The sequence below is a fragment of the Miscanthus floridulus genome, chromosome 3, assembly GCF_019320115.1.
Source record: "Miscanthus floridulus cultivar M001 chromosome 3, ASM1932011v1, whole genome shotgun sequence".
Lineage (NCBI taxonomy): Eukaryota > Viridiplantae > Streptophyta > Magnoliopsida > Poales > Poaceae > Miscanthus > Miscanthus floridulus.
Window position 1 is genome coordinate 122587295 of NC_089582.1, and position 21475 is coordinate 122608769.

The window sequence follows — 21475 nt, forward strand, 5'->3', positions numbered from 1 at the left end:
TAGTTTGTTTGTACCACAAAATTTGACCAAAGACTAGTACGGGCATCATAAAGATTGGACAATTTGTATTTTCTTTTGAATTTGTTGTGGTTGCCTTTAACAAGTCAGCATACTCTCATACTGCTAAGCTTCATCTCAAGTTCAATTTCTAGTCATATTTGTTTCCCAGGAAAGGGGAAAAAAACAACGCCCTTTCTTGAGAGAAGAAATAGCAATGCACGTTGGCACAAGAACATTCAACCAAATGAACGTAAGTCTGAGATTGTCCAAAAAACAAAGAGCCAATCGCGTGCTCTCTAAAATCCCAGATTGTGCTTCATAGTAAGCAGTAGTCTGGAAAACGAACTGGAAATATGTCGTAAATATTACATTGAAACAAGTAAAACGGCTTGTTCAACTGCAGAGTTTTTCTCTGACTTTGGTCAGAGGACCAGAAGCAGCTGAGGCTCCAGTCTCGAAAGTTAGCACTTTCACTTGCATAGCAGCTCAGTGCTTACGGATGCAAATTCTACCATCTGCTTAAGAACCCATCTTGTAAATGATGTTTGATCAGCTGCTGCTCCCGGTGATTTCTTTGTAAGTGCTCTTGATTTTGCCAATCAGAGCTTCCCTGTAAGTATATAATCCATCAGTGCACAGAACTTGATAAGGATATGAAAATCAACCAAACTATAGCTAGTTCCTCTTTTATGCAGGCATAGTATCGACATTCATTTTTTTATTTCTAGGTACACAGGGGAAGAGCTGTCTGTCTCTGCGTTAAGAAGATATAATTTGGTTAGGTAGAAGTTTATAACAAAGAAATCGGTACAAGAATATCTAGGAAACAATATTCCTGAAGAGGTTATTTTCAGTAGAATGAAGCATAAATCATTACATCTTTCTTGTGTCATGACATAACGTAAAGCCATATCTGTCCAATGCAAGACATGACATATCTTGCATAACTGAAAAGTGTACTGATTCAGAAGATGAGCTATTTGATACCAGGTCATGAAAAGAAACTCAATAATCCCACAGTTTACTTGGTTCTTGTGATTATTTTTATGTTTCAGGAAAAAGAAAGGAACCATGTGATCTTTGGTACAAGAAGAAAGATAAGGATTACAGGACCAAATTGTAACATATAAAGGGATCGCCAAGAACAGTGTGCCTCACCTGTCTGGCTGGAAGATGAGGTTACGGTATGTGAACCACTGCATCACCAACACATTCCACACGTTGATAAATGATAAGAGAAGTTCATCAGCAACATACAACAGAGTCTCTGCAAGTAGAAATGCTTGAGAACTTACCCCTGTATAGCCAATTCCAACTATCTCAAGAACACCAGGCAGAAGTGGAAGCTTGTCAATGGCCTGAGCGCACAGAAAAGAGGATGCTTGTAACTTTATGTATTTGAACATTGAACTCAAGCGTAGAACAAAGGTAAACAAACATGTGGTATGTGCTTTGTCTTGATCATGTACCTTGATGGCACCTACTACCGTCCAGAGCGCGACGATGGCGGCGACACCGATGGTGGCCACGGCGTACTTGTCCTCAACTTTGTCCCACTGCCTAGAAACAACGCTCACGGTAATGCACATTGCGCAGCAAATTACGGCAGCAGCAACTCAACTCGCAAGGAAATTAATTAAAGATGTGAGGTAATATAAAAGGAAATGTGGGAATGCCGACCGCGTCCTGCGCAGCCTTGACGATCTCCGGCACCTCTTCCGTGGCGCCCTCGCCGCCGGACGTCGCCCTGACAGCAACGCCTCTTGGGATCTTGGAGCCTGACGACCGAGCCAACAAGCAAAGTCGCTAATGGTCAGCAGCTGGCGTAAGCACTAGGAGAAGGAGGAGAAGCGTAGAAGAGCGGGATGCGGCGAGACAGCGGGAGGCAAAGGTGTTCGATCTCACCGCACGGGGCGACGGCCACGACGCCGGCAGAGGTGCGGCCGCGAGGCAACGGGGCGAGGCCGAGCGGCGCGGCGAGGCGGCAGGCGGTGGCCATGGGGAAGGAACGAACAGCGGGAGCAGGCAGAGAGGCACCCTGAGGTCGCGTCTCGCGTGGTGGGCGGCTCGCGTCCGCTCGGAGAGGCCGATGCTTTGTGAGGGGAGGGAGGGGACAGCGCCACAGTGGGAGAGGCGCGAGCGCGAACGGCGGGCCGCGATGTGGTGGAGCGCCGGGGTGGTGGATTTTGGGCGGTGCGCGCACCACACGTTGTGGAGACGGGAATCCGCCTACGGATAGTGTCTAACAGACAACGGACAAGAGTTTGAGAGAAAACAACACCAGACTGGTGCTGGGTGGATAACGGCTGCATCGCGTACTACTACCCTTTTGTATTGTACACCCATCTCCATTTCTAATCCAGTGCCCCCCGCTAACTCGTCTGGACAGAGGTTGCATCGTATACCGGATTTACATAAACAAAATAAAATCTTTGTTCAGTTATGTGAAAAAATAAACAAAACAAAATACGCCAAAGATAAAATAAAAAAAGAAGAGAGAGAACAGACTCTCCCTCGAGTCGCAAATAAATGATGTTTTGAACTTGTCTGAGGTCAGCCATTCTAAACTTTGACTGTTACTTTTTTTTTTCTTTAACGTCTATAAATATAGCTTCCAAACATTGAACTCAACACATAACAATAAATTATAGTCAAGTTTGAAATGGTTGGCTTTAAACCACCCCAAAGTGTCACTTATTATTTGTGATAAGAGGGAGCATGGATGAATGAAAAAACAAAAAGAGAAATATGCCCCGGCGGATACTCCGTACCTCGCAAAACCACTGGCCCCATCCTAGCCTTTTTTAAGACCATAATCGGCAATCTCTCTCTCTCTGTCACCAGCGTTTAGCAGTTAACCTCCCTCCATCAATTTTTGCTCCATCAAGGCAATTGTATTACATCGCGTTTAGCAGTTAACCTCCCTCCATCAATTTTTGCTCCATCAAGGCAATCGTATTACATCCGCCTTTTTTCAGGGACCTTTCCAATGCTACTACAAAGCTCATCATGTTTACAAATGCTACCGTTCAAAAAATAAACAACTGCTATTCTGCACGGGGACTAGACAGATGCATGATTTACCCTATCTCTTTTCGGATTTTACAGGCACGCCCTTGTACATGCTTACACGCGGCCTGAGGTCATCCACGCGTGGCCTTGCAACCTTGTTGTTGGGATCAAAGAGTAGGACCTCCTCAAAGGCCTTGAGGGCCAATTTCAGGTCCTTCTTCTGCTCATATGCGTCACCCAGGTTGTTCCAAGCTGTCACATAGCCTGGCTGGAGCTCCACGGCCTTCTGAAGCTGCTGGATTGCCTTGTCAAGTTTGTTGTCTCGCTTGTAGCTGACCCCCAGGGCATTGTAGACCTGACCAACAAAGCAACAGTATCTTGAGAAAGAGCTCGTGCAATGAGATATCTCGTGGACATGATTTTACAGTTTTGAATTCATAAAGCATATATTATGTATGTACAAGGTAATTTCAATTCAAGTTACAACAGCAGGACATACACTGATTTCAACATTAAGTGTCAATCTGAGTCTAAAAGAGCTGCATATTCTGTACAAACAATTATTTAGTGTACTTCCTCTAAGACTATTCCCCTAAACATTTGTCTTTGGTCACAGAACACATGTGTTTCCATAGCAGTATCCGCCTGTATATATTATTGAAGATGTCCTAGATTATCCTTTAAAATGAGTAACATGAAAATAAATTGGCTACCACAGAGCATTGGTTCTTCTGAGGTGCCATAAGAAGGTGATTCTACAGCTTATAGTGATTAACTCAACAAAAGAAAATGAAGTCGTCGGCTAGACTCCAAAATATTATCAAACAGTTGATGATAACTAACCTGTGCAAGATCTTGCTCGTCTCTGTCCCATTTGTCAATTGCTTGCTGCAGATATTTGATAGCAGCTGGATAAAATTTTCTCCGTAGCATGACTGCTCCAAGCTCAAAATACTCAGTAGCACTTGCATCACCACTTCTCACTTGTTCCTAGTAGATTGGTGGGCTTTAGCAATTTGCAAATAATGAAAATTGTGAAAAATACAGATCAACATTGGAAATTGATAAACAAATCCGATTGTGATGTGAGGATCATCACTACAAACACTTCTGATAGAACGAGTACCCAACGTTCGTTAGTATGACACGACAATACAAGGCAACTAACTGCTTGCTCAGACAATAAACTAGAAGTTGCAAAACCTGACTGTGACATATTTGACCGCAGGGAGAAGGCGTACCCCTAACTTTAATTCGTCTTAGGAGAGCTACCCCCTTCAGGGAGGTATTCACACAACCTGTGAGCACCTGGGTTCAAGCTGGGGGGCGCGCGCGCCGCGGGGGGTGAAGGAACCTAATTCGACATGGTTTCGGGGAATAGTTCTACTCTATTTTTATAAGTCATACATTTTTTGTCCTTATAATGTTAATATCTGAAGTACTGCAATTCCTTTCATCTATGTCTCATCCCTCCTGCCTAAGTACTCAATAACTATGAAACTTAATTCGACATGGTTTGGGGGAATCATTCTACTCTATTTTATAAATCATACAATTTTTGTCCTTGTATGTTCGCAAAAAAAAATGTCCTTGTAATGTTAATATCTGAAGTACTACAGTTCCTTCCATCTATGTCTCATCCCTCCTGCCTAAGAACTCCATACCTATGAACATAGTTTAAAAGGCGGTTAGGCGTCCAGGCGAGTGCTTGGTACGCCTGGACGCCTAGGCGGCGCCTAGGCCACAAGGCGCCATTGTTTCCCAGGCGAGCTGGGTACGCCTGGACGCCTAGGCGTCGCCTAGGCGACGCCTTGAAAACTATGCCTATGAATACACCAAACAAAAAGGGAGGATGGAGTATTAAGGTTTACCACAGAAAAAGAACTCTATGGTACAGGACAAAAGGATGATATTATGTCCCAATTGATGTTCTCACTAGTTTATACAGTATTCAGTATGTACATTAAACAAATTTTTTACACTTCAGAATCACAGTCAATTTAGTAGCATTTTGAATATAAGATTGGTCTCTTGTAATCTAACCATAAACAAAAGTTCGAGTGGCTTACTTGCAACTCTTTGGCAGAAAGATCAAGCTCCCTACGAACGAGAACCTGACGGATAACAAAAAATGTACCAGCTCCAAGCAGACCAAGAAGTATGAGCAGATAAGACAGCTGAATTCCCAGTTCAAACAGCTCCCCGACCTCATAAACCATATTTAGCTTTCCTCCGACACTAGAGTGTGCTAATTGAGCAGTGCTCAACCATGCCATAGTGCAACATGGGAGTGCACCGAATTGCAGAAGCAAATTCCCACCTCTCCTTTCATCCTTGCCAGGAGGTTGAGAAGAAATTTCTGGTATGTAAAGACAATTCATACATCATATATCAGGGAAACAATTGTACAAAAATGATTCCTGACTTGAATACTACTATAATATATAACAACTCTCCCGTTTCCATTCATTTGAACTACAAAAGATGGCATGTTTCAAAAAAGAAGTGTATGATACATGGTAAATTGCATTTACAGCAGCTGGCATTTTAGCTTAGGTAGATTAGCAACCGCAAAGGGTGACCATTTATGCTACCCAGAACATCGTATATTCATTAAATGGAGGTGTCATATCGGTTACATGTGTCTTTTGTTATTTTTCTCTGTTTACCAGAGATATTTGTTGACAGGCAGTAATTATAAGTTTTGTTTTTCTTTGAGGCAACATGACAGGAGCACTGCCTTTCATTAAGGAAGATAGAAAGGTTTACAAAAAACAAAATAGCCTGCACGGGCCAGGTTGAAAAAGGTGACATTTTGGTGAATATGCTGTTAAACAGGTAGCCACTACGAACAGGACAAGGAATAGAACAGACGACGACATTGCTACACCTTATTTGCACACTACAGAAGAGTAAAAGTGTAAAACATGAATAATTTTAATTAAAAAAGTCTAATATGCCTGGCATGATAAGCCTAATGTGTCATATGTGCCTTTATAGGAAGAAATTTCATTCCATAGGAGCATGAACATTTTGATATGAAATGACTGACCTTGTGCATTTTCTGCAGCAAAAACGACCCCTACTCTCTTTGATGACCTGCCTTCCTTAGCAACAACGAAGAGAATCCAAATAAGTAAAAAGTGGTGAGATAATGGTACTTCTAGACTTGTAGTTAATGAACGAAGAAAGGAAATAATAATACATAGCACGCATTACTTAATTACTAATTGGTTAAAAATTAAGAAAAGCAGCAGGGGATGTATATAGCCCGCTTTTAGACTCAGGGGCTAGTTCTCAGAAGATAGCCAGATATGTAGGGCAACTTACAAGGAAGAAATGGGTGGTGGGTCCAGCAAAGGGGCGGTGAACAACGGCCGGGAGGAGAGACGACCCCGGCGGCGCGGTGTGGCTCGGCGGGAGGAGGCCCCGACCGGACAGCACGGGGCCTGGAGACCGGCGGGTGGAGGAGGAGGTGACGGCCAGGATCGACGCACGCTTGGGATGGGAAGAGGAGCAGGCGCGCCATGGAGGTGGAGGTCTGGAGGAGCTGCAGGAGCAGCTAGAGGAGATGATAGGCTTGGCTTGCTGCCGTGCGGATACCGAGATTATTTAGCCCCACTAATAAAAGAGCCCCTTCCTTTCCCATCCAACCGTTCCTACTTGAGACGGCGTGTGGCACTGACTTGGCAGGGCAGAAGAAGAGCGCGAGCCTAACTTCGGTTGCTGGAGCGGAAGATCACGGTCTCACGGATGGCGAACCGGCACTCTGCAGCAGCCAAGTTTTCCTTTTCCAAGTTATTGATGGATGGATGACTGTCCTTCATATATATTTCCTGCTTAGATTCACTAGCAACTGATAGTTAGCAGACTAATAACTTTGATTCACTAACAACCAACTAATAGTTAGCAGACCAAAAATTTGTCCTATGAAGAATCCGTAATGCTCCTGTCACAACGTCCATCAGTCCGGATGGGACTGACCTGCCTCGCGCGCGCCCCTGCACATTAAGCCTTGCGTCTATGCACCTCGTGACTCGTGCTTTCCTAAAAAAAACTCACACCTCGCGACCTGCCTCGCGTCGCGTGCGCCCCTGCGCCTCCCCGTCTCGCGTCGTGTGCCCCTGCACCTCGCGCCTCGCACGGTCACACTAGACCCGCTTCGCGTCGCATGTGCCCCTCGTGCTCGCACCTCGTGCCACGCACCCCGCTTGTGCCTCGCACCATCCGCGGCTCGTGCCTTGTGCCGTGCGCCGACCGTGCCTCGCGCTACGTCCCCCAGTCCCCCGCGCCGCGTCAACTAGCCTCCATTGGACGGCAACAAGTAGATGAGCACATGTGGCAATCGTATGTTTCATGTGTTTCAGATGTATATTGCAGATGTTTCATCCGGATGTTACAAAAGTAGATATGATGTTGCATATGTTGCAATAGCTATATATGTATGTTGCAAGTGTATATTTCAAATGTTTCAAATGTATGTTGCAAGTGTTTTATCTAGATATTGCATATGTTATAGTGGCTATACATGTATGTTGCAATTGTATGTTCCAAATGTTTCACCTGTTTCAGACCTATGTTGCAAGTATTTCATCTTGATGTTGCATATGTTTCAGACATATGTTGCAATTGTATATTCAAAATGATTTATCTGTTTCTGACGTATGTTGCAAATGTGTTTATCTGAATATTTGCAGTTACTATACACATATGTTGCAAACGTATATTTGTAAATGTTTCACCTATTTCAGACGTATGTTGCATAAGTGCTTTCATACTGCAACATTAGTAGGCGTAGGAAGCGGGTGCATGCAACTACGGCCCCCGCGTGCGTAGCGGTCCCTACCTACATGTGCATCAGCAGACACGAGGCACACAACTGCATGCATAGACGCACTAGCATGCAAGGGCGGGTTTGCAAGCACAGTAGTTGCATGCAAGACCGTGGAGGCGCAAAGTTGCTCGCAGGCAGCAGTTGCATGCGGGGCAGGCAGGACGAGCGGGACGGGCGCAGCAGGCGGGGTGGGTGCGGGCGTCTGGACACGTCCTCACGCTGGACGTCCGAGCGCTAGTCGTTTGATAAAGAATACCAATCCTACGTTTATAAAAAAATAGTATCAATATTTATAACTCTAAATAATTTTATTATAATATTATATTTTATTACTAGATACTTATTTTGTATCCTAAATATTAATAGTTTTATGTATTTAGTTAAATATAAATTTGTGTGTCATTTTTTATAAGACTGAGAGTAACTATTAGCTCAAGTTTATTTTGATCCATTAGCTAACAAGTGGCCAAAATTGATTGATTTGCCCATAATGTCCCTCCCCTCTCCCTTGACCTCGTCTCTCTCCTTTCTCTCTTGTATGGTCGAATTAGAGATGTCAACAGGAATTCCCTATTGGAGGTTAGATTTCCATCCCCGTCCTCGTGGGTGAGAATTTTCTCCGTCCCTATCCCCGCGAATGTCATCTAGGATCATTTCTTCCTCATCCCTATCCCCGACGAGGAATAATCCCCATGAGGATTTCCGTCCCTGCATAAATTTCTCACAAAATCAACGATGTATCAACAACCAACAAATCAACATGGTCATCAACTCTTCATAAAAAAAGATATCAAATTATCGATAGATCTCCATATATTTGGAACACTACAGATTTATGAAATAATAGACTGGTACAAAGATTTCACTTATAAAAATAATATTCCAACATCACCAGATTGCATAGCCATAAGAATGTGAGCACGAGACGCGAAATCCATCGGGGACTACTTTCTCCCCATTTCAACCTCACGAAGGCTAACTTGGCACCCTCCCTGTCCCCTAATATGTAAATTCCCTGCTGGAAATCGGGGATCAAATCCCCTTGCCATCTCTAGACCAAATTAGGGCCAGCGATGTGCCAGTACCTACAGCTAAGAAGGGAAGGAACAAGGTTGGATGGTGGAAGAGTATTTCAGACAATTTGCTAGCTATTAGCTAGGTTGCCTAACTAATAAGATACTTGTTAGCTAGATGCCTAGCTAATAATTAGTTAGTTTATTAGCTAGATCCGTTTGATACAAAACTGCTCGTTATTAGCTCTATGGATCAAACAAGCCTATAGCATTAAATGTTTCACTTTGTTGAACAAGTGCATGCGTAAAATAATTAAGGTGCAGCCACACTTAAGTTTAGCGTGGCATGTTCCCAGAAAAACGAGATGCAAGACAATATGGATAACAGTTCAACGCCACAGTTATTAGATTATTAAGGCCAGTTTTAGTGGAGGTTTCATAAAAGTTTTATGGATATGATATAGTATAAATGAAGAGAGATCTTGAAAATTTCATGGGATGAAATAAGTTTGGATAATCTACACTGTTTTCAGCACGAGTCCTGAAAATTAGGATATAAAACTCGTATTGAGGCTGGCCTAAGTACGATGACTAGTAGCTAAACACTTCCGCAACATGATTGTCTGTTTCATACATTAAAATAAGGAGACTAGACACGTGTATTTGTTCGAAAGATGATTACATATCAGTCACATATATAGTACAATAGATAAGTCATCGTATAAATTATTTAGAACATTCTAAATAGCATCCATTATTAAATGACATGTGGTCATATATAATACTCCATCCAAAAGTCTAAACCATCTTAGCAAAATTGAGTTTTTTAAAAATCTAAATCATCTAAGCTTCTCTCTGCCATTTTACTTGATTTCCGGCACTCACAAGTCGGGTTCCAGGCTGAATGAATGCACGGGTGCTCTCCGTCAGGTCTTTTTTTCATCCAGAACCTCTGCCTGCATCTCCGCATGCAACGGCACAAGTATATCTGTTTACATGGGAAAACAAAAGGACACTAAGACATTAACAGGAACACGGCGATCAAATAAAAATAGCACGCTTAGAGTCCTCTTTGGTCACTGTTCACCATGAGGCTTATGCGTTTTAGACTTTTGGATGGAGGGATGATAGCTCTACAGTAGATAAAACGTTGTCAATAAGAGATTTTTCTCTCATGCTCACAGACCGTCTGTTAACTACTCATCATTCTAAACTGTAAGTCATCCTGATTTTTCTAAGTACACAGCTTTTTATACGCACCTAAATATAATCAAAGTTATGCATTTGAAAAAATGACTTACAATTTAGAGCGGAGGGAATAGATAGCATCTTTGTCTCCCTTTCATGTCAAATAAATTCGTACCTGATACCTCTTCTAGACAGCTGATGTCACCCCGCTATTCACGCCCTCGAGATCAAACACTTGGGAAGTTGCGTGTGATTGTGATCCCGCGCTTTGTTCCTCATACTGGTCCATGGCACTTTCCGCGTGTATCAACCACTCAGGGTCAGCATCAAAATAACCGTTTTCTTCCTGTACAGAAATGGAACAGTATACTAGCATAATTCGATAACTCAATACTAGCTGAAGCAAGAACAAAGACTACAAACCAGGGTACACGAGCTGGGAGCATGATCCATGTTCTCGATGCTGGCGTCAGATATCACTTCCTATGCATAAATGGATCAGTATACAAGCACAGTTCGACTATTCAAGACCAGCAAAAATAAACAACAGTGAGTACAAACCGAGGTACACGAGCTAGGAGCATGATCCATGTTCTCGATGCTGGCGTCAGATTTCACTTCCTGTGCATAAATGGATCAGTATACTAGCACAGTTCGACAATTCAAGACCAGCAAAAATAAACAACAGTGAGTACAAACCAAGGTACAAGTGCTAGGAGCATGATCCATGTTCTCCATGCTGACATCAGATTTCACTTCCTGTGCATAAACGGATCAGTATGCTAGCACAATTCGACAATTTAAGACCAGCAGAAGCAACAAGGACTACAAACCAAGGTACACAGAGCACGATCCATGTTCTCGATGCTGTCCGCAAATTTCACCACTTCTTCCCACCATTCAGGATCCTCCGCACCAGCCTCAATGATGGATTTACCGTTCATGTTGCCGTTTTCAATGTTGCTTTCCACGACTTTGCCCTGATATTCTGTCTGGTCTGATTCCATCAGCTCAGGAATCACATCCCAAGGTACAGGACGCAAGGGAGAACGGTAACCTACTCCAAGACATTCATGTCATGACTAAGGATAATCTGCGAACTGTTAACCGCTGCAATAATGGCCCTCGCTTACCTTGACAATCAGGGTCATGACACTTTTGGTAGTATGCTGCTCTTTGGAAATCAACAATGTAAAACACTGGTGCATTTCATGACACAATTAGTGATAGGGTACTGGGAAAAACTATCAGGGTATTTGAGACAGCTGATGCTGAAGGAAAAGTTATATGTTGTTCTTCTAGATGTTAAAATGTTATTGTTACCATGATTGCTCTTATGCTCTCTTCCAATATTCTCACAGTATCTGCTCTTTAACGTGTTATAGATTATCAAAGTCTCCTGAGAAAACCAGAACCAAGATCGAATTTTCCCTGCAATACAACAGATTATCAAATTTCAGTTGCTATCTTGTTGTTTGTTGCTTTTTGTTGTTGCGTGGCCCTTTTGGGGTCCTACTCTGTTGTAATGCTCAGTTTGGGTTTCTTCTAATTAATATAATCAGCAGCTCCCCTGCCTGATTCTTTCAAAAAAAATGTCTCAGCTAATAATATATATCTAGCTGTACCAATACTAACATCATAGAACGAAGCATTTGTTTGCCTTCAACATTAACTAAGAAAATATGGTAACATAAATTATGCCGATATAATGTGCTCTTAATCTACTCTAAGATTAGCTTCTGTATCCCACAGAATGCCAACAATGTGCTCTCCTCTACGGAGCCAGGCAGAGTTTTCGATGTTGTTGTCCCCTTAGGTATAGACAATGAGGTAGTGGATATTTCCTAAAAAAAAGAGAGGTAGTGGATAATAAGCCAGCTCTAGGGGAAGTATCTATATTTGGTGACAGTGACACACACAGGCAGTTGTCTGTTTTGTTGGAAAAAGAAAAGAAAAATATTGGACAAGATGTCTCTTGTACATGGATACATGTAAGCCGAATCAACTTGGATTCAGGTACTCTGCAAAACTGTTTGAGGTGAATGCACAACAGTTTCTCAGCCATGTTTTTAGATAAATAGGCTTTATTTATTTAAAATAAAATTCCAGTCTGTAACAAAGAGGTACACACGGCCATTACAAATAAAATAAAAAAAGAAAGAAAGAAACCAACAGGGAGCTAGGGATCAATCAAGCCTACCATTCCACTTTGGGAAAAAATAGACATCATATAGAATTAACTGCCATAACATGACTGCACATGGCATGAACATCCATTCCAACATTTGGAAAAGTCTAACACAATAAACATGGCAAACATCATCTTGTGGAATATACATAAACATATATTAGTCAAACAAATAAATGACTATCAGAACAAATTGAAAGGCATAATCATGAGGAAGACTGAACCTGAAACATTTCCAAAAGAAGCGATGGATTCTATAAAGCCATCCAAAGCTGGAAAAGGAGATTTTCCATAAGTATATGCATGAGAAAAATCACTTCGAAATGTAGCAATGCGGTCCCTGTAGCTCCTTCCTTGAATCTGGTCATGGCAAAATACAAAAATATATACACAAAATCAGCCTATACTAAATTTAAATTGATTTTGTTAAGGAGAGAAAGGCAGACAAGCACCCTCTCAGTACCTCTCAAGGACAATAAAAAAGCTTACTGCATAACAACATTTAGGCACAAGCACATTTTTCAAGCTCCCAAACTTGAATACACACAAGTTTTCAGCATAGTGTTCAAGATTATTGCCATCAGTTTATACTTTCCCCACAAACCAAGAGAGTGACAAGTCCAAGCAGCAGAGGCCCCATGGTTCCTTGCACAATGAGTCAATGAATTCAGGTGACTGATAGTGAAGAGGCAGAATCAGATGGCAAGCCGGAATAGGAGGGGCCACACATTTCCAAGCGAAAGGTGAGCTCCTCCATGAGTTAGTTTTGAGGTTTAGGTGGTTTGTATTCAGTTGGACATAAATGCCCCATCTACTGAACGCAACTTATGAGTAGCAACACAGACATCTCAGGGCTTTCAGGCCACCATGCTCGCAATACGTGCAGCTTACATGTCCAAGCCAAGGCTACTGAGGTACAAAAGATTATGAAAAGAAATTAAATGTTGCCACTTCAAGTAAGGATATATAATATCTGGTTAACTACAACAGAAAAGGTCATGTACTGTTTTTTGAAGTGCTGCACTTGCTAATTTAAAAACTACTCCCTCCGTTCCAAATTATAAGTCGCTTTGATTTTTTTTTGTTCATCCATTTTGCTATGTATCTACATATTATTTATCTAGATGCATAGCAAAATGGATGTACCAAAAAAGTCAAAGCGACTTATAATTTGAAACAGAGGGAGTATGTTACAATCTCCTTCCTCTCTTAATTGAAAAGCAGAGCTCCTGCCATTTTCCTTCAAAAAAACTGCCAAGAATTCCAAAGTATCAATAATTGCTTGCCGGTGCAGAATGATTTGTAATACTCCCTCTGTTTCCTTTTATAGGACGTATTAGGATTTGAGGAAGTCAAGGGCGTACCCAGCAGAGAGCTCCCGCTCTGTGCGGGGTCTGGGGAAGGGTGTTAGTGGCAAGCCTTACCCTCGCCTGTGCAATGCGAGGAGACCGCGACTCGAACCCGGGACCTTCCGGTCACAGGCGGTAAGACTCTACCGCTTACACCAGGCCCGCCCTTCGATTTGAGGAAGTCAAACTTCAAAAAAATTGACTAACAATTGCATGCTTAGTGTATGAAAAATATATCAATACATCCGTATTTCAGTCTTCAGAGATCTTTTGATACAACATTGATTTTGTAGCAACTCATGACATGTTGTAAGAGATCGGTGTCAAAGCACGATTCAATTTTTCCACATGCTAGTACGCCTTGTAAAAAAGAAATGGAGGTTTTTCCACATGCTAATATGCCTTGTAGAAAAGAAATGGAGGGAGTATGAAAGCAAGGAAATATACTAAGTTTCAGGTAATTTTCAGAAAAGTACACTAGCAGGAAAAAGTAATGCTGTGGTCCAAATTGCAAACACTTACTTGAGGCATGCTGATTTCAGAGTCAAAATGCAATATTTTCTTGCATTCCAAGTCTAGTTTGCATATCAACAGTTTTTCACAGTTATCATCCAGTCTACAAATAAGTGACTCCATAAAGACATCTTTATCATTCTGTAATAATAAGAATATGATGTCACATGTAATAGGTGATATCGATATCAAAAGTTCATAAGCTTTTCAATAGAATGACATATGCAAACAACTATTTGATGATGCCACGACAGAGATTTTGTAACAGATACATGAAACTGGAGATCATATATAGTATTGCATCTATTGAGCAGATTTTACATTCCTGCAAGCAGCAGAAACAAAAGTGTGGACTTCTACTTAAATTGTCTATTACAATCCAGAATTAAGATAAAATACCTCAAGCATTTAGAACATTATAACAAAATATTATAGCAAATCAATCAGAAGTTAATTGTTTCTAAACATGATGAATTTTATCTTTGGCGCTAGAAAACATATTCACTTAGTATAAAAAAATAGACTGTTTGATCAAGGGCTAACCATTTCCTGGCATTTGAAACGTTTGGTCGGCACAAGAAATGATTTCTTCCCAGACTTTGATGAGAAAACTAAACGGAAACAACGATTACGAGAGTAAACTGCAGTATCCATAAAGAGCTGATCAACAGGACCTGAGCTGCTTTCTTTTGTAATATATAGTTTATCAAGGTCAGGATTGGCTGCACGCTGAGCTGCGATTTGTGAACAGACCTGCGGGTAAGAATAAAATGTCATTTGTAAATCAAAACAATATTTTGTTTGTATTCCAAGATAACATATATCGAAATACAACTAGTCCAGATGTGCAATAAAAACTAAGATAATTTGCTTTTTTCTTTTTTTTTCAAATACGCAAAAGATTTGCGCATCATTGTAATTAAGGTAGAAATGTTTGACCACTAGTCCAGATGTGCGATAAAAGCTAAGATTTACGCAAAAAATAATTTACTTACAATTTTGATATGGACAGTGCTATTAGACAAGAAGACAAAAGGAAGTCTATGATGAAGCACAGCAACACACACTAATTAATGGCTATTAGGAGCCACATAGCTGATCCACTTGTCAAAACAATTAATACAAAAAACAAGGAGAGGTCACCAGTAGACTAGTTCACTTGACATAGAAAGCAAGTTAGCATAGAAGAGCCAAACTTTTCTTTCAACAAATTGAGACTTCTCTTGGCATTACTTGACACTTTTGTTGCAGTACTCAATCACGACCTTCCTAGGCTATATCCTTCTAATAAAACTTGCGGCAAAGCTTTTACCGTCCTTTCGAGAGAGAAAAATTGATATGGACAGTGGATATGAGGAAACAGAAACACTACTGCAGAACCCATAATTCACCAAAACCTCTTTAAAGCTTAAACACAGATATAGCATGAATCCTATTATCAGCTCCACAACAGTGCAGACAAGTTAGGAGTCATTCTTGGTTCTTTTTCAAGACAAGAGACTATCAAGGTCAGACGAAAGGAAAAATGGACAATTTTATGATATGGCAATTTTACTGAGTCAAGCAATCACCCTAAAGTTACACAGTGGTTGTACACAGTTTCTCCAAATAGCATTATATTAGAAGCACACTACAGCATATAGGGAGTGTTTGGTTCCCTGGTTTACCCCCTAGCCAGGCTCCACAGAGCCAACTTGGGCCTGCTTGGTTGCCTGAACAGGCCTCCAAGCCAGGCCCTGGCAAACCACCCATGGGCACTTAGCCAGGCTTGCTGGAAACGGTGGGAGTGGGCGTTTCCGCCTGGCCAGGTTTGAGCCAGCGGCCCAGCGCTCCCCTCACCTCCGCTCACCTCTCGCACGGGGATTATTTACATATTTACCATCATTATGATGTGAGTGGTATAAAAAGTAACATGTCAGTGACACAGTGTAAGATGCCATCCGTAATAATGGTAAATATCCTTCTCGATCTTGCGCATCCGCCGCCGCCGCTCCACTTCCTACTCGCTCTCGCGCAGACGAACGCCGCGGCCCCTCCATCTTCTCCGTGCTCGAGCCGCTCCCTGCCGGCCCCTCCATCCTCTCTGACCTTGCAACCCGCCTCTGCGACCTTGCATCCCGCCGCCGCCTCTGAGGAGGTGCCACCGGCCGGCGTCGTCCACCTCGCCTCCGACGACCTCGCAACCCGCCTCGCCTTCGACCTCGCTAACAGATCTGCAAGAGGCGGATCTGTAGGCTTGGGAGCCGGCGTTGGCAGGGCCCGCATCTGGTCATCCTCCTTCGCGGCCTCGTCGGCGGGCACCTCACGGCGAATCGGCGGACGCCACTGTCGAGATTTACTCCTTTGCTTGTTCTTCTCTTGTTCTGATGGATGAATTTTGCGACGAGATGATCAGAGAAGATGGGGGTGATGGAGGTAAGGTCACCATTGTAGAGAAGAGGTAACAACACCAAATAATCCAGGCAACCAAACAAAAACTAGCTTATCCAGACTTAGCTAGCACATGACAACCAAACACTGCCAGGTTGCATTAACTTGGACAGGCTATCTCAAGCCTGGGTTATTTTCTTAGCCAGGCTTGCTGGAGAAACGCACCCATAGACAACAGTACTGTGTATAGCAGGTATCAGTTCATCAATACAAATAGATTTCTATTTTCATATGAACGATATGGCATAATCTAGATGCCTTCCATTTTGAATCCTTTCTTCAAGATTCTGGAATGTGCACAGGTTATCTCACCTGCTCACCCATTTGTGTTTTTGTGAGACAGTTTTGGTTCAGCCTTCTGCAGCAGTTTGGCCTCCAGACAGTGGCCACCTTCGCTTGCTGATCATTGAGTGGTCCAGTACAGCAAGCCATCAACTCCTCATCCTTGGTGCCTCGACCCTCTGAAAACTGTGTTTTTTATGAGGCTGTATTGTTGTACCAAGTCCGGCAGTCACCTTGTTACTTGCTGAGGAGGGTAGAATGTGGTGTTTGACTGACACTCGAGGACTGTCTTTCTTGGTTGCCCTCTGTGCGGTTGTGTATTTTTCATAGCACAAACACGCATGTACATTAAGAGATAAAGGAAGTGAGTGCACGTGTGTTCTCAGGGTTTCGGCTTTTGGCCTTTGGTCTGAGTGTATGTGTACTCAAGGTTTTGAGTTTTGACTCTTCTTTAATACAATGATATGCAGCTCTCCTGCGTGCTCGAGGGGAGAAAAAAAGGAGGATAAAAAGAAAAGAAGTTACAGGTTTTCTACCCTGCATTAACCAAAAGAGGGAGAAAAAGTTCATCTTCATTGGTGGGTCAAGACTGGTTAGAGATTACAGAAAATACCATTATATTTTTTATGTTATTTTATTTTATATCTAAGATGTGGTGATATTGCGTTATGCATCTAGGATATCCTACTCTAGAGCCTATGAATTAAGTGCATACAATTCCAAATATTATTAATAATGCAACACACTATCCACTAAAACATTTTATTTCCATTGCTACACTCTACAAAATATTTCTCGATTTTTTTTAAAAAAAAAGCATGCTTGCATATAACCAGTAGCACAACAGTAGTGGCAATTAAAACTAAAAGAATACCACTAAAACTAAGAAAAATACTGATAATGGCAAAAATGAAGATGGAGATTGAATAATACCTCACAGACAAACGCACCAACATGGGAGTTGTCTTTAAATGCGATCTTGGGTATACGAATGATTAGATGGCGTGAAAACTTTTCTACAAATAGAAAATGATAGCAGTTGTCATGTGACTACCATTAAGCAGTATAGAAGATCACTGTGGCGAAGGACTGGCCTAGAATGTAAAATACTATGGAGTTGGAACTAATAGAAACAATTTGTAATAATGGAAGGTTTTTCTACTTCCCTGCCACTTTGAAATGCTAGATGAATGAAAAAATGCATGAAAGTGCATGGAAAACGTTGACTTGAGCAATATTGACCTCCTAGCAAATAAGTGCATGGAACTTAGCTATAACTTTACTAAAACTATTTCTCTATGTCTGAATTTCAACATGTTGTATAGATTCATTGCAATGCCACTGTTCCAGGTAGCATTAGAATGTAAAATTATTCCATATTTTTTTTCTTAGTTGTTCTCTCAATGGTAGATTTTGAAGGATTTCTAGTAAAACATCCCAAAGGCTGGAATTAGAATTCAATCCTCAAGCCCGGTTTCCTCAAAAGAAGGAAAATCAGTTGGTAGCCCCCCTTGCTAGAGAGTAGGAGAGCATCTAGGGTTCGAACCCGAGCCTCCGTGGCTTCTAGGTGACGCGATATCTCTAGTCTCTGCACTCTATTATTGTTCATCTAAAGTGGTGCACAGTTACATGTTTAATCCCTATTAAAAGGTATGGTTCCATTAAATGTCAGTGTGACAATTTTACTAAAAAAGTTATAGAAATAAATCACTTTGACCAGTAAGAATTGACAAAACACATGTCACATATTGTCAAATTCTGCTTGTAGTTTTAATAGCAACTTCTTAGAATAAAATCAAACTCAATTATTTGAACCAAGTAGAGAGAATTGAGCCACCTTCAGTGGATGAGTCTAACTCTGTGATCCACTCTTCATGTCCTTCAATAGAATATTTATCACGCAAGGCACTGAATACAACAGCAATCAATATATCCACCATTTCATCTGTATCTCTCTTCTTGTTTAATCTTGTATCAAACTCAAGATCAAAGTAAATGTGGCAAGGCGAACCCTGTAATGAAGATGTTATATTGGGCATTGCAGTGAAGCCAAGTTGCGATTTGTGAAAAAAAAAATCAATGGCGTGAGTGTGAGTGAACTGATTCATGTAACTTTAAAGGAAAAATAAATTTTATGAAACTAGAGATTTAAGGGATTATATTAGGAAGTACAGATTTAACAAAAGAATTATAGCCAATTGCTGATTTGAGGTCCCATTGGAGTAGAAAAGTTCAAAAGTAGTCGCTTTTTCCAGTTATATAAATTGGGCAAATCACTTAGGGGCACAACGCTACATGGACTGACAGGCTGGTGAGTCAAGGAACATGTCCGAAGCAGTAATCTATTGAAAATGCTGGACGCTTAAATCTGTACTTTCACAACAAAATTTGTTAAATATGTTCTTTTTACCCAAAAATCCTTAATATGTATGGGAAAAAATGGGTAAATATATAGTTAAAATTCCTTAAATCTGTAGTTTTGCTATAGTTTGGACAATCATTAGTCATTTTGCAAAATATACTCTTAAATATAACAATATAATTTCATGAAAAATGCAACCCTGTCCCTGGTGAATAAAAAGGCACAAATAACCCTTGAATTACCTAAGATTAAGGCAAGAATCCTTTTGAAACAATTTGCCAGCCCAATGAGTATATGCACTATACCGGAAGGTCGAGGACATTTATGTGCTTTACCAACTGATTTTCTTACTCCACATCAAATCCAGGAATAGAACATGAAACCAATGTTTGAAAAAGACTTGCTTGCAAGACACCGTGCAAACCATTTCAGCATGGAATCAACAAACGATGGCTTACCTCCTGGATAACCTCATAATGGTGGTGAATTTTGGAATCCATATCATTGTACCTACAAGAATACACCAATAAGGAGTGGTTGACCATTTAGGGGGAAAAAAAGAAACAGAACTTGACATTAGCCAAGGAGAAACAGACCCATTTTCAATTGCAAGAATGCTGCTATGCACGCACAATCATGGAAGTGAAATGGGGTACAAAACATGCAGTTTGCTAAGGACCCAACCTTTTCCAGAACTCCTCGTATGTAGACACAAGGAACCTTCTTGTCCCGGACCTATGATCTTGATAGCTAAAGACGTTGGTATGCGTGTGTGCCTTAGAGAACCTGATTGCCCCATCTTGCCTAGGAAATGTAGCCCAGACAACATCCCTGTATAGTAATTAACCAATAACCATAGCCAACAACAAACAGTAAGTCAGACTAAAACGAGCGTTATGTGCTATCAAGCAGAGCACACAATGCGGCGTGGACTAAATGCCACACCTGGGGATAAAGTCCGTTTGCTTCTTCAGATCAATGCGGATCACGTGCAGCAGCTTCAAGAAGCTCTGCGGCTGTTTCACTTGGACGCCTTGCGGGGTACCGTAGAACACGACTGGGGACATCTGCTTGCGGCCTGTAAATTTGCTCGCCGACGACGACGGCGCCGCATGCTATCAAACACAAGGATTGGCCGAAACAATCTTCAGTTTTGTTTTGGTCTGGAAATTAAGAAAACAGACATGCCTCGGCCTCACGTTGTCCGCTGCGGCATCCGGCGTGGAATCACAAGACGCAGTGCAATCTGGCGTGGAATCATCGGAGGAGCTCCCGCCACCGCTACTGGCAATCACCGACACGAGCGAGCCCCGCGACTTCTTGGCCTGCGGGAGCGGCCTCTCCCTGAACGCCGATTCTGGGCGCCACAGAAAAAAGCGGAGCGAATTATCGACGGACGGTGAGAATGGGGACACATCGCAATGTGGAAAAATGAAAAGAGCAGATCTTGGGGAGAGGGAGCAGCGTACTGGGAGGGGAGACGCCGCATTTGAAGCAGGCGAAGAGGCGGTCGACGTCGTCTTTGGGATCGTACGCCGGCATCGCCCTCACCCGATTCGGGCTTCGCCTTCTTTCGATCGCCCGCCAGCGTTGACGAGATCTGGTTTGCTCGGTTTTTGCAGTTTATCTGACGTAGTGCTCGTGAGTCGTGAGCGGGAACCCGGTGTTTCGCTATCGCTGAGAGCGGGAATCGTTAGTTACCGTGGCAGAGCTAGATTTTATTTTCTTTTATTTAGCCGGACCCTGTAGTTTGTACTGCTGGGCCGTGGCGGGAGGTTTTAAGCCGTTTATTAGAGTTGGAGTTTTTTCTTTTCTTTTTACTTGCAAGTGTATAAAGCCAATATTTTTTTTGTTCGTGTTGAGAGAATTTTTAACACTTCTTTTTAGACGAAAGGTCCAGTGTCTCTACATTCGCACTATTTTCACCCTTGCTACCATTGTCCCCGTCTTTCTACTTTTTTTTTTCCCACTTGCTTTTACCGTGCCTTTTGTCTATGTGTGTCTGGGTTTCAGACTGGGCACTTTTTCACCGAAAACCGCAAACCGAACCGAACCGACCCGAACCGAACCGAACCAAAAAGTCGGTTTTATCGCTTCTTCGGTTTGGTTTCGGTTTTTTAGTCCAAGAAATTCGGTGTTCGGCTTCATTTTCGGTTTCTACTCAGTGAGAACCGAACAACCGATAGCAACCGAAGTCACCTGGCACTCCAGACTACAAACTGGCCGGTTGGCCACAACGGCACGGGAAGCAGGGGCAGCCCACCACGGCTCAACGACCAAAGGCCCCAGCCCCCCGAGCCCCGA

The 21475-nt window shown here is 42.2% G+C and overlaps 3 protein-coding genes across 8 annotated transcripts; all 3 read right to left on the minus strand.

Moving 5' to 3' along the window:
• Window positions 1-209: 209 nt before the first annotated feature.
• On the minus strand, window positions 210-2313 carry LOC136542285 (protein CURVATURE THYLAKOID 1B, chloroplastic-like). The gene is made up of 6 exons (XM_066534649.1): window positions 1906-2313; window positions 1681-1778; window positions 1470-1556; window positions 1296-1358; window positions 1159-1196; window positions 210-610 (listed from the first exon to the last, which is right to left on the minus strand). Exons 1-6 carry the CDS (start codon window positions 1997-1999, stop codon window positions 550-552), a joined length of 441 nt encoding a protein of 146 aa, XP_066390746.1. The 5' UTR covers window positions 2000-2313; the 3' UTR covers window positions 210-549.
• Window positions 2314-2907: 594 nt separating this feature from the next.
• LOC136542284 (tetratricopeptide repeat domain-containing protein PYG7, chloroplastic-like) lies at window positions 2908-6654 on the minus strand. 3 transcript variants are annotated; one of them, XM_066534645.1, is made up of 5 exons: window positions 6343-6654; window positions 6065-6115; window positions 5082-5371; window positions 3856-4002; window positions 2908-3367 (listed from the first exon to the last, which is right to left on the minus strand). In XM_066534645.1, the coding sequence occupies exons 1-5, from the start codon at window positions 6539-6541 to the stop codon at window positions 3086-3088; spliced, it is 969 nt and encodes a 322-aa protein (XP_066390742.1). In that variant the 5' UTR covers window positions 6542-6654; the 3' UTR covers window positions 2908-3085. The 3 variants fall into 3 exon arrangements, with proteins under 3 accessions (XP_066390742.1, XP_066390745.1, XP_066390743.1); XM_066534648.1 differs by having other exon boundaries at window positions 6065-6111; window positions 6343-6609; XM_066534646.1 differs by having other exon boundaries at window positions 6065-6119; window positions 6343-6609.
• Window positions 6655-9492: 2838 nt separating this feature from the next.
• Window positions 9493-20836, minus strand: LOC136546742 (uncharacterized). Of its 4 annotated transcripts, none has more exons than XR_010781421.1 (18): window positions 20641-20836; window positions 20371-20528; window positions 20117-20286; window positions 19856-20002; window positions 19630-19681; window positions 18647-18821; window positions 17743-17825; window positions 14641-14850; window positions 14107-14238; window positions 12460-12595; window positions 11371-11478; window positions 11181-11246; window positions 10881-11104; window positions 10747-10806; window positions 10609-10668; window positions 10471-10530; window positions 10161-10393; window positions 9494-9847 (listed from the first exon to the last, which is right to left on the minus strand). XR_010781421.1 is itself a non-coding variant. In XM_066538714.1 (18 exons), exons 1-17 carry the CDS (start codon window positions 20711-20713, stop codon window positions 10235-10237), a joined length of 2073 nt encoding a protein of 690 aa, XP_066394811.1. In that variant the 5' UTR covers window positions 20714-20836; the 3' UTR covers window positions 9494-9847; window positions 10223-10234. The 4 variants fall into 4 exon arrangements, 3 of the variants coding, with proteins under 3 accessions (XP_066394812.1, XP_066394814.1, XP_066394811.1); XM_066538714.1 differs by having other exon boundaries at window positions 10223-10393; XM_066538715.1 differs by lacking the exon at window positions 20641-20836 and having other exon boundaries at window positions 9493-9847; window positions 10223-10393; window positions 20117-20249; window positions 20360-20494.
• Window positions 20837-21475: the final 639 nt, after the last annotated feature.

Bases quoted from the DNA above. Each gene is read 5' to 3' on its own strand.
- LOC136542285 (XM_066534649.1), bottom strand. From the start codon at position 1,999: ATGGCCACCGCCTGCCGCCTCGCCGCGCCGCTCGGCCTCGCCCCGTTG. The intron at 1,557-1,680 runs GTCGGCATTCCC...GTTTCTAGGCAG, and splicing joins TCAAGGCTGCGCAGGACGCG to TGGGACAAAGTTGAGGACAA. The intron at 611-1,158 runs GTGAGGCACACT...ATATACTTACAG, and splicing joins CTCATCTTCCAGCCAGACAG to GGAAGCTCTGATTGGCAAAA.
- LOC136542284 (XM_066534645.1), bottom strand. From the start codon at position 6,541: ATGGCGCGCCTGCTCCTCTTCCCATCCCAAGCGTGCGTCGATCCTGGC. The intron at 6,116-6,342 runs GTAAGTTGCCCT...TTGCTAAGGAAG, and splicing joins CCACCACCCATTTCTTCCTT to GCAGGTCATCAAAGAGAGTA. The intron at 5,372-6,064 runs GTCAGTCATTTC...TTTACATACCAG, and splicing joins TGCTGCAGAAAATGCACAAG to AAATTTCTTCTCAACCTCCT.
- LOC136546742 (XM_066538714.1), bottom strand. From the start codon at position 20,713: ATGCCGGCGTACGATCCCAAAGACGACGTCGACCGCCTCTTCGCCTGC. The intron at 14,851-17,742 runs GTATTATTCAAT...TCTTACCCGCAG, and splicing joins TTGGTGCGTTTGTCTGTGAG to GTCTGTTCACAAATCGCAGC. The intron at 11,479-12,459 runs GTTCAGTCTTCC...GTTGTATTGCAG, and splicing joins TTCTTTTGGAAATGTTTCAG to GGAAAATTCGATCTTGGTTC.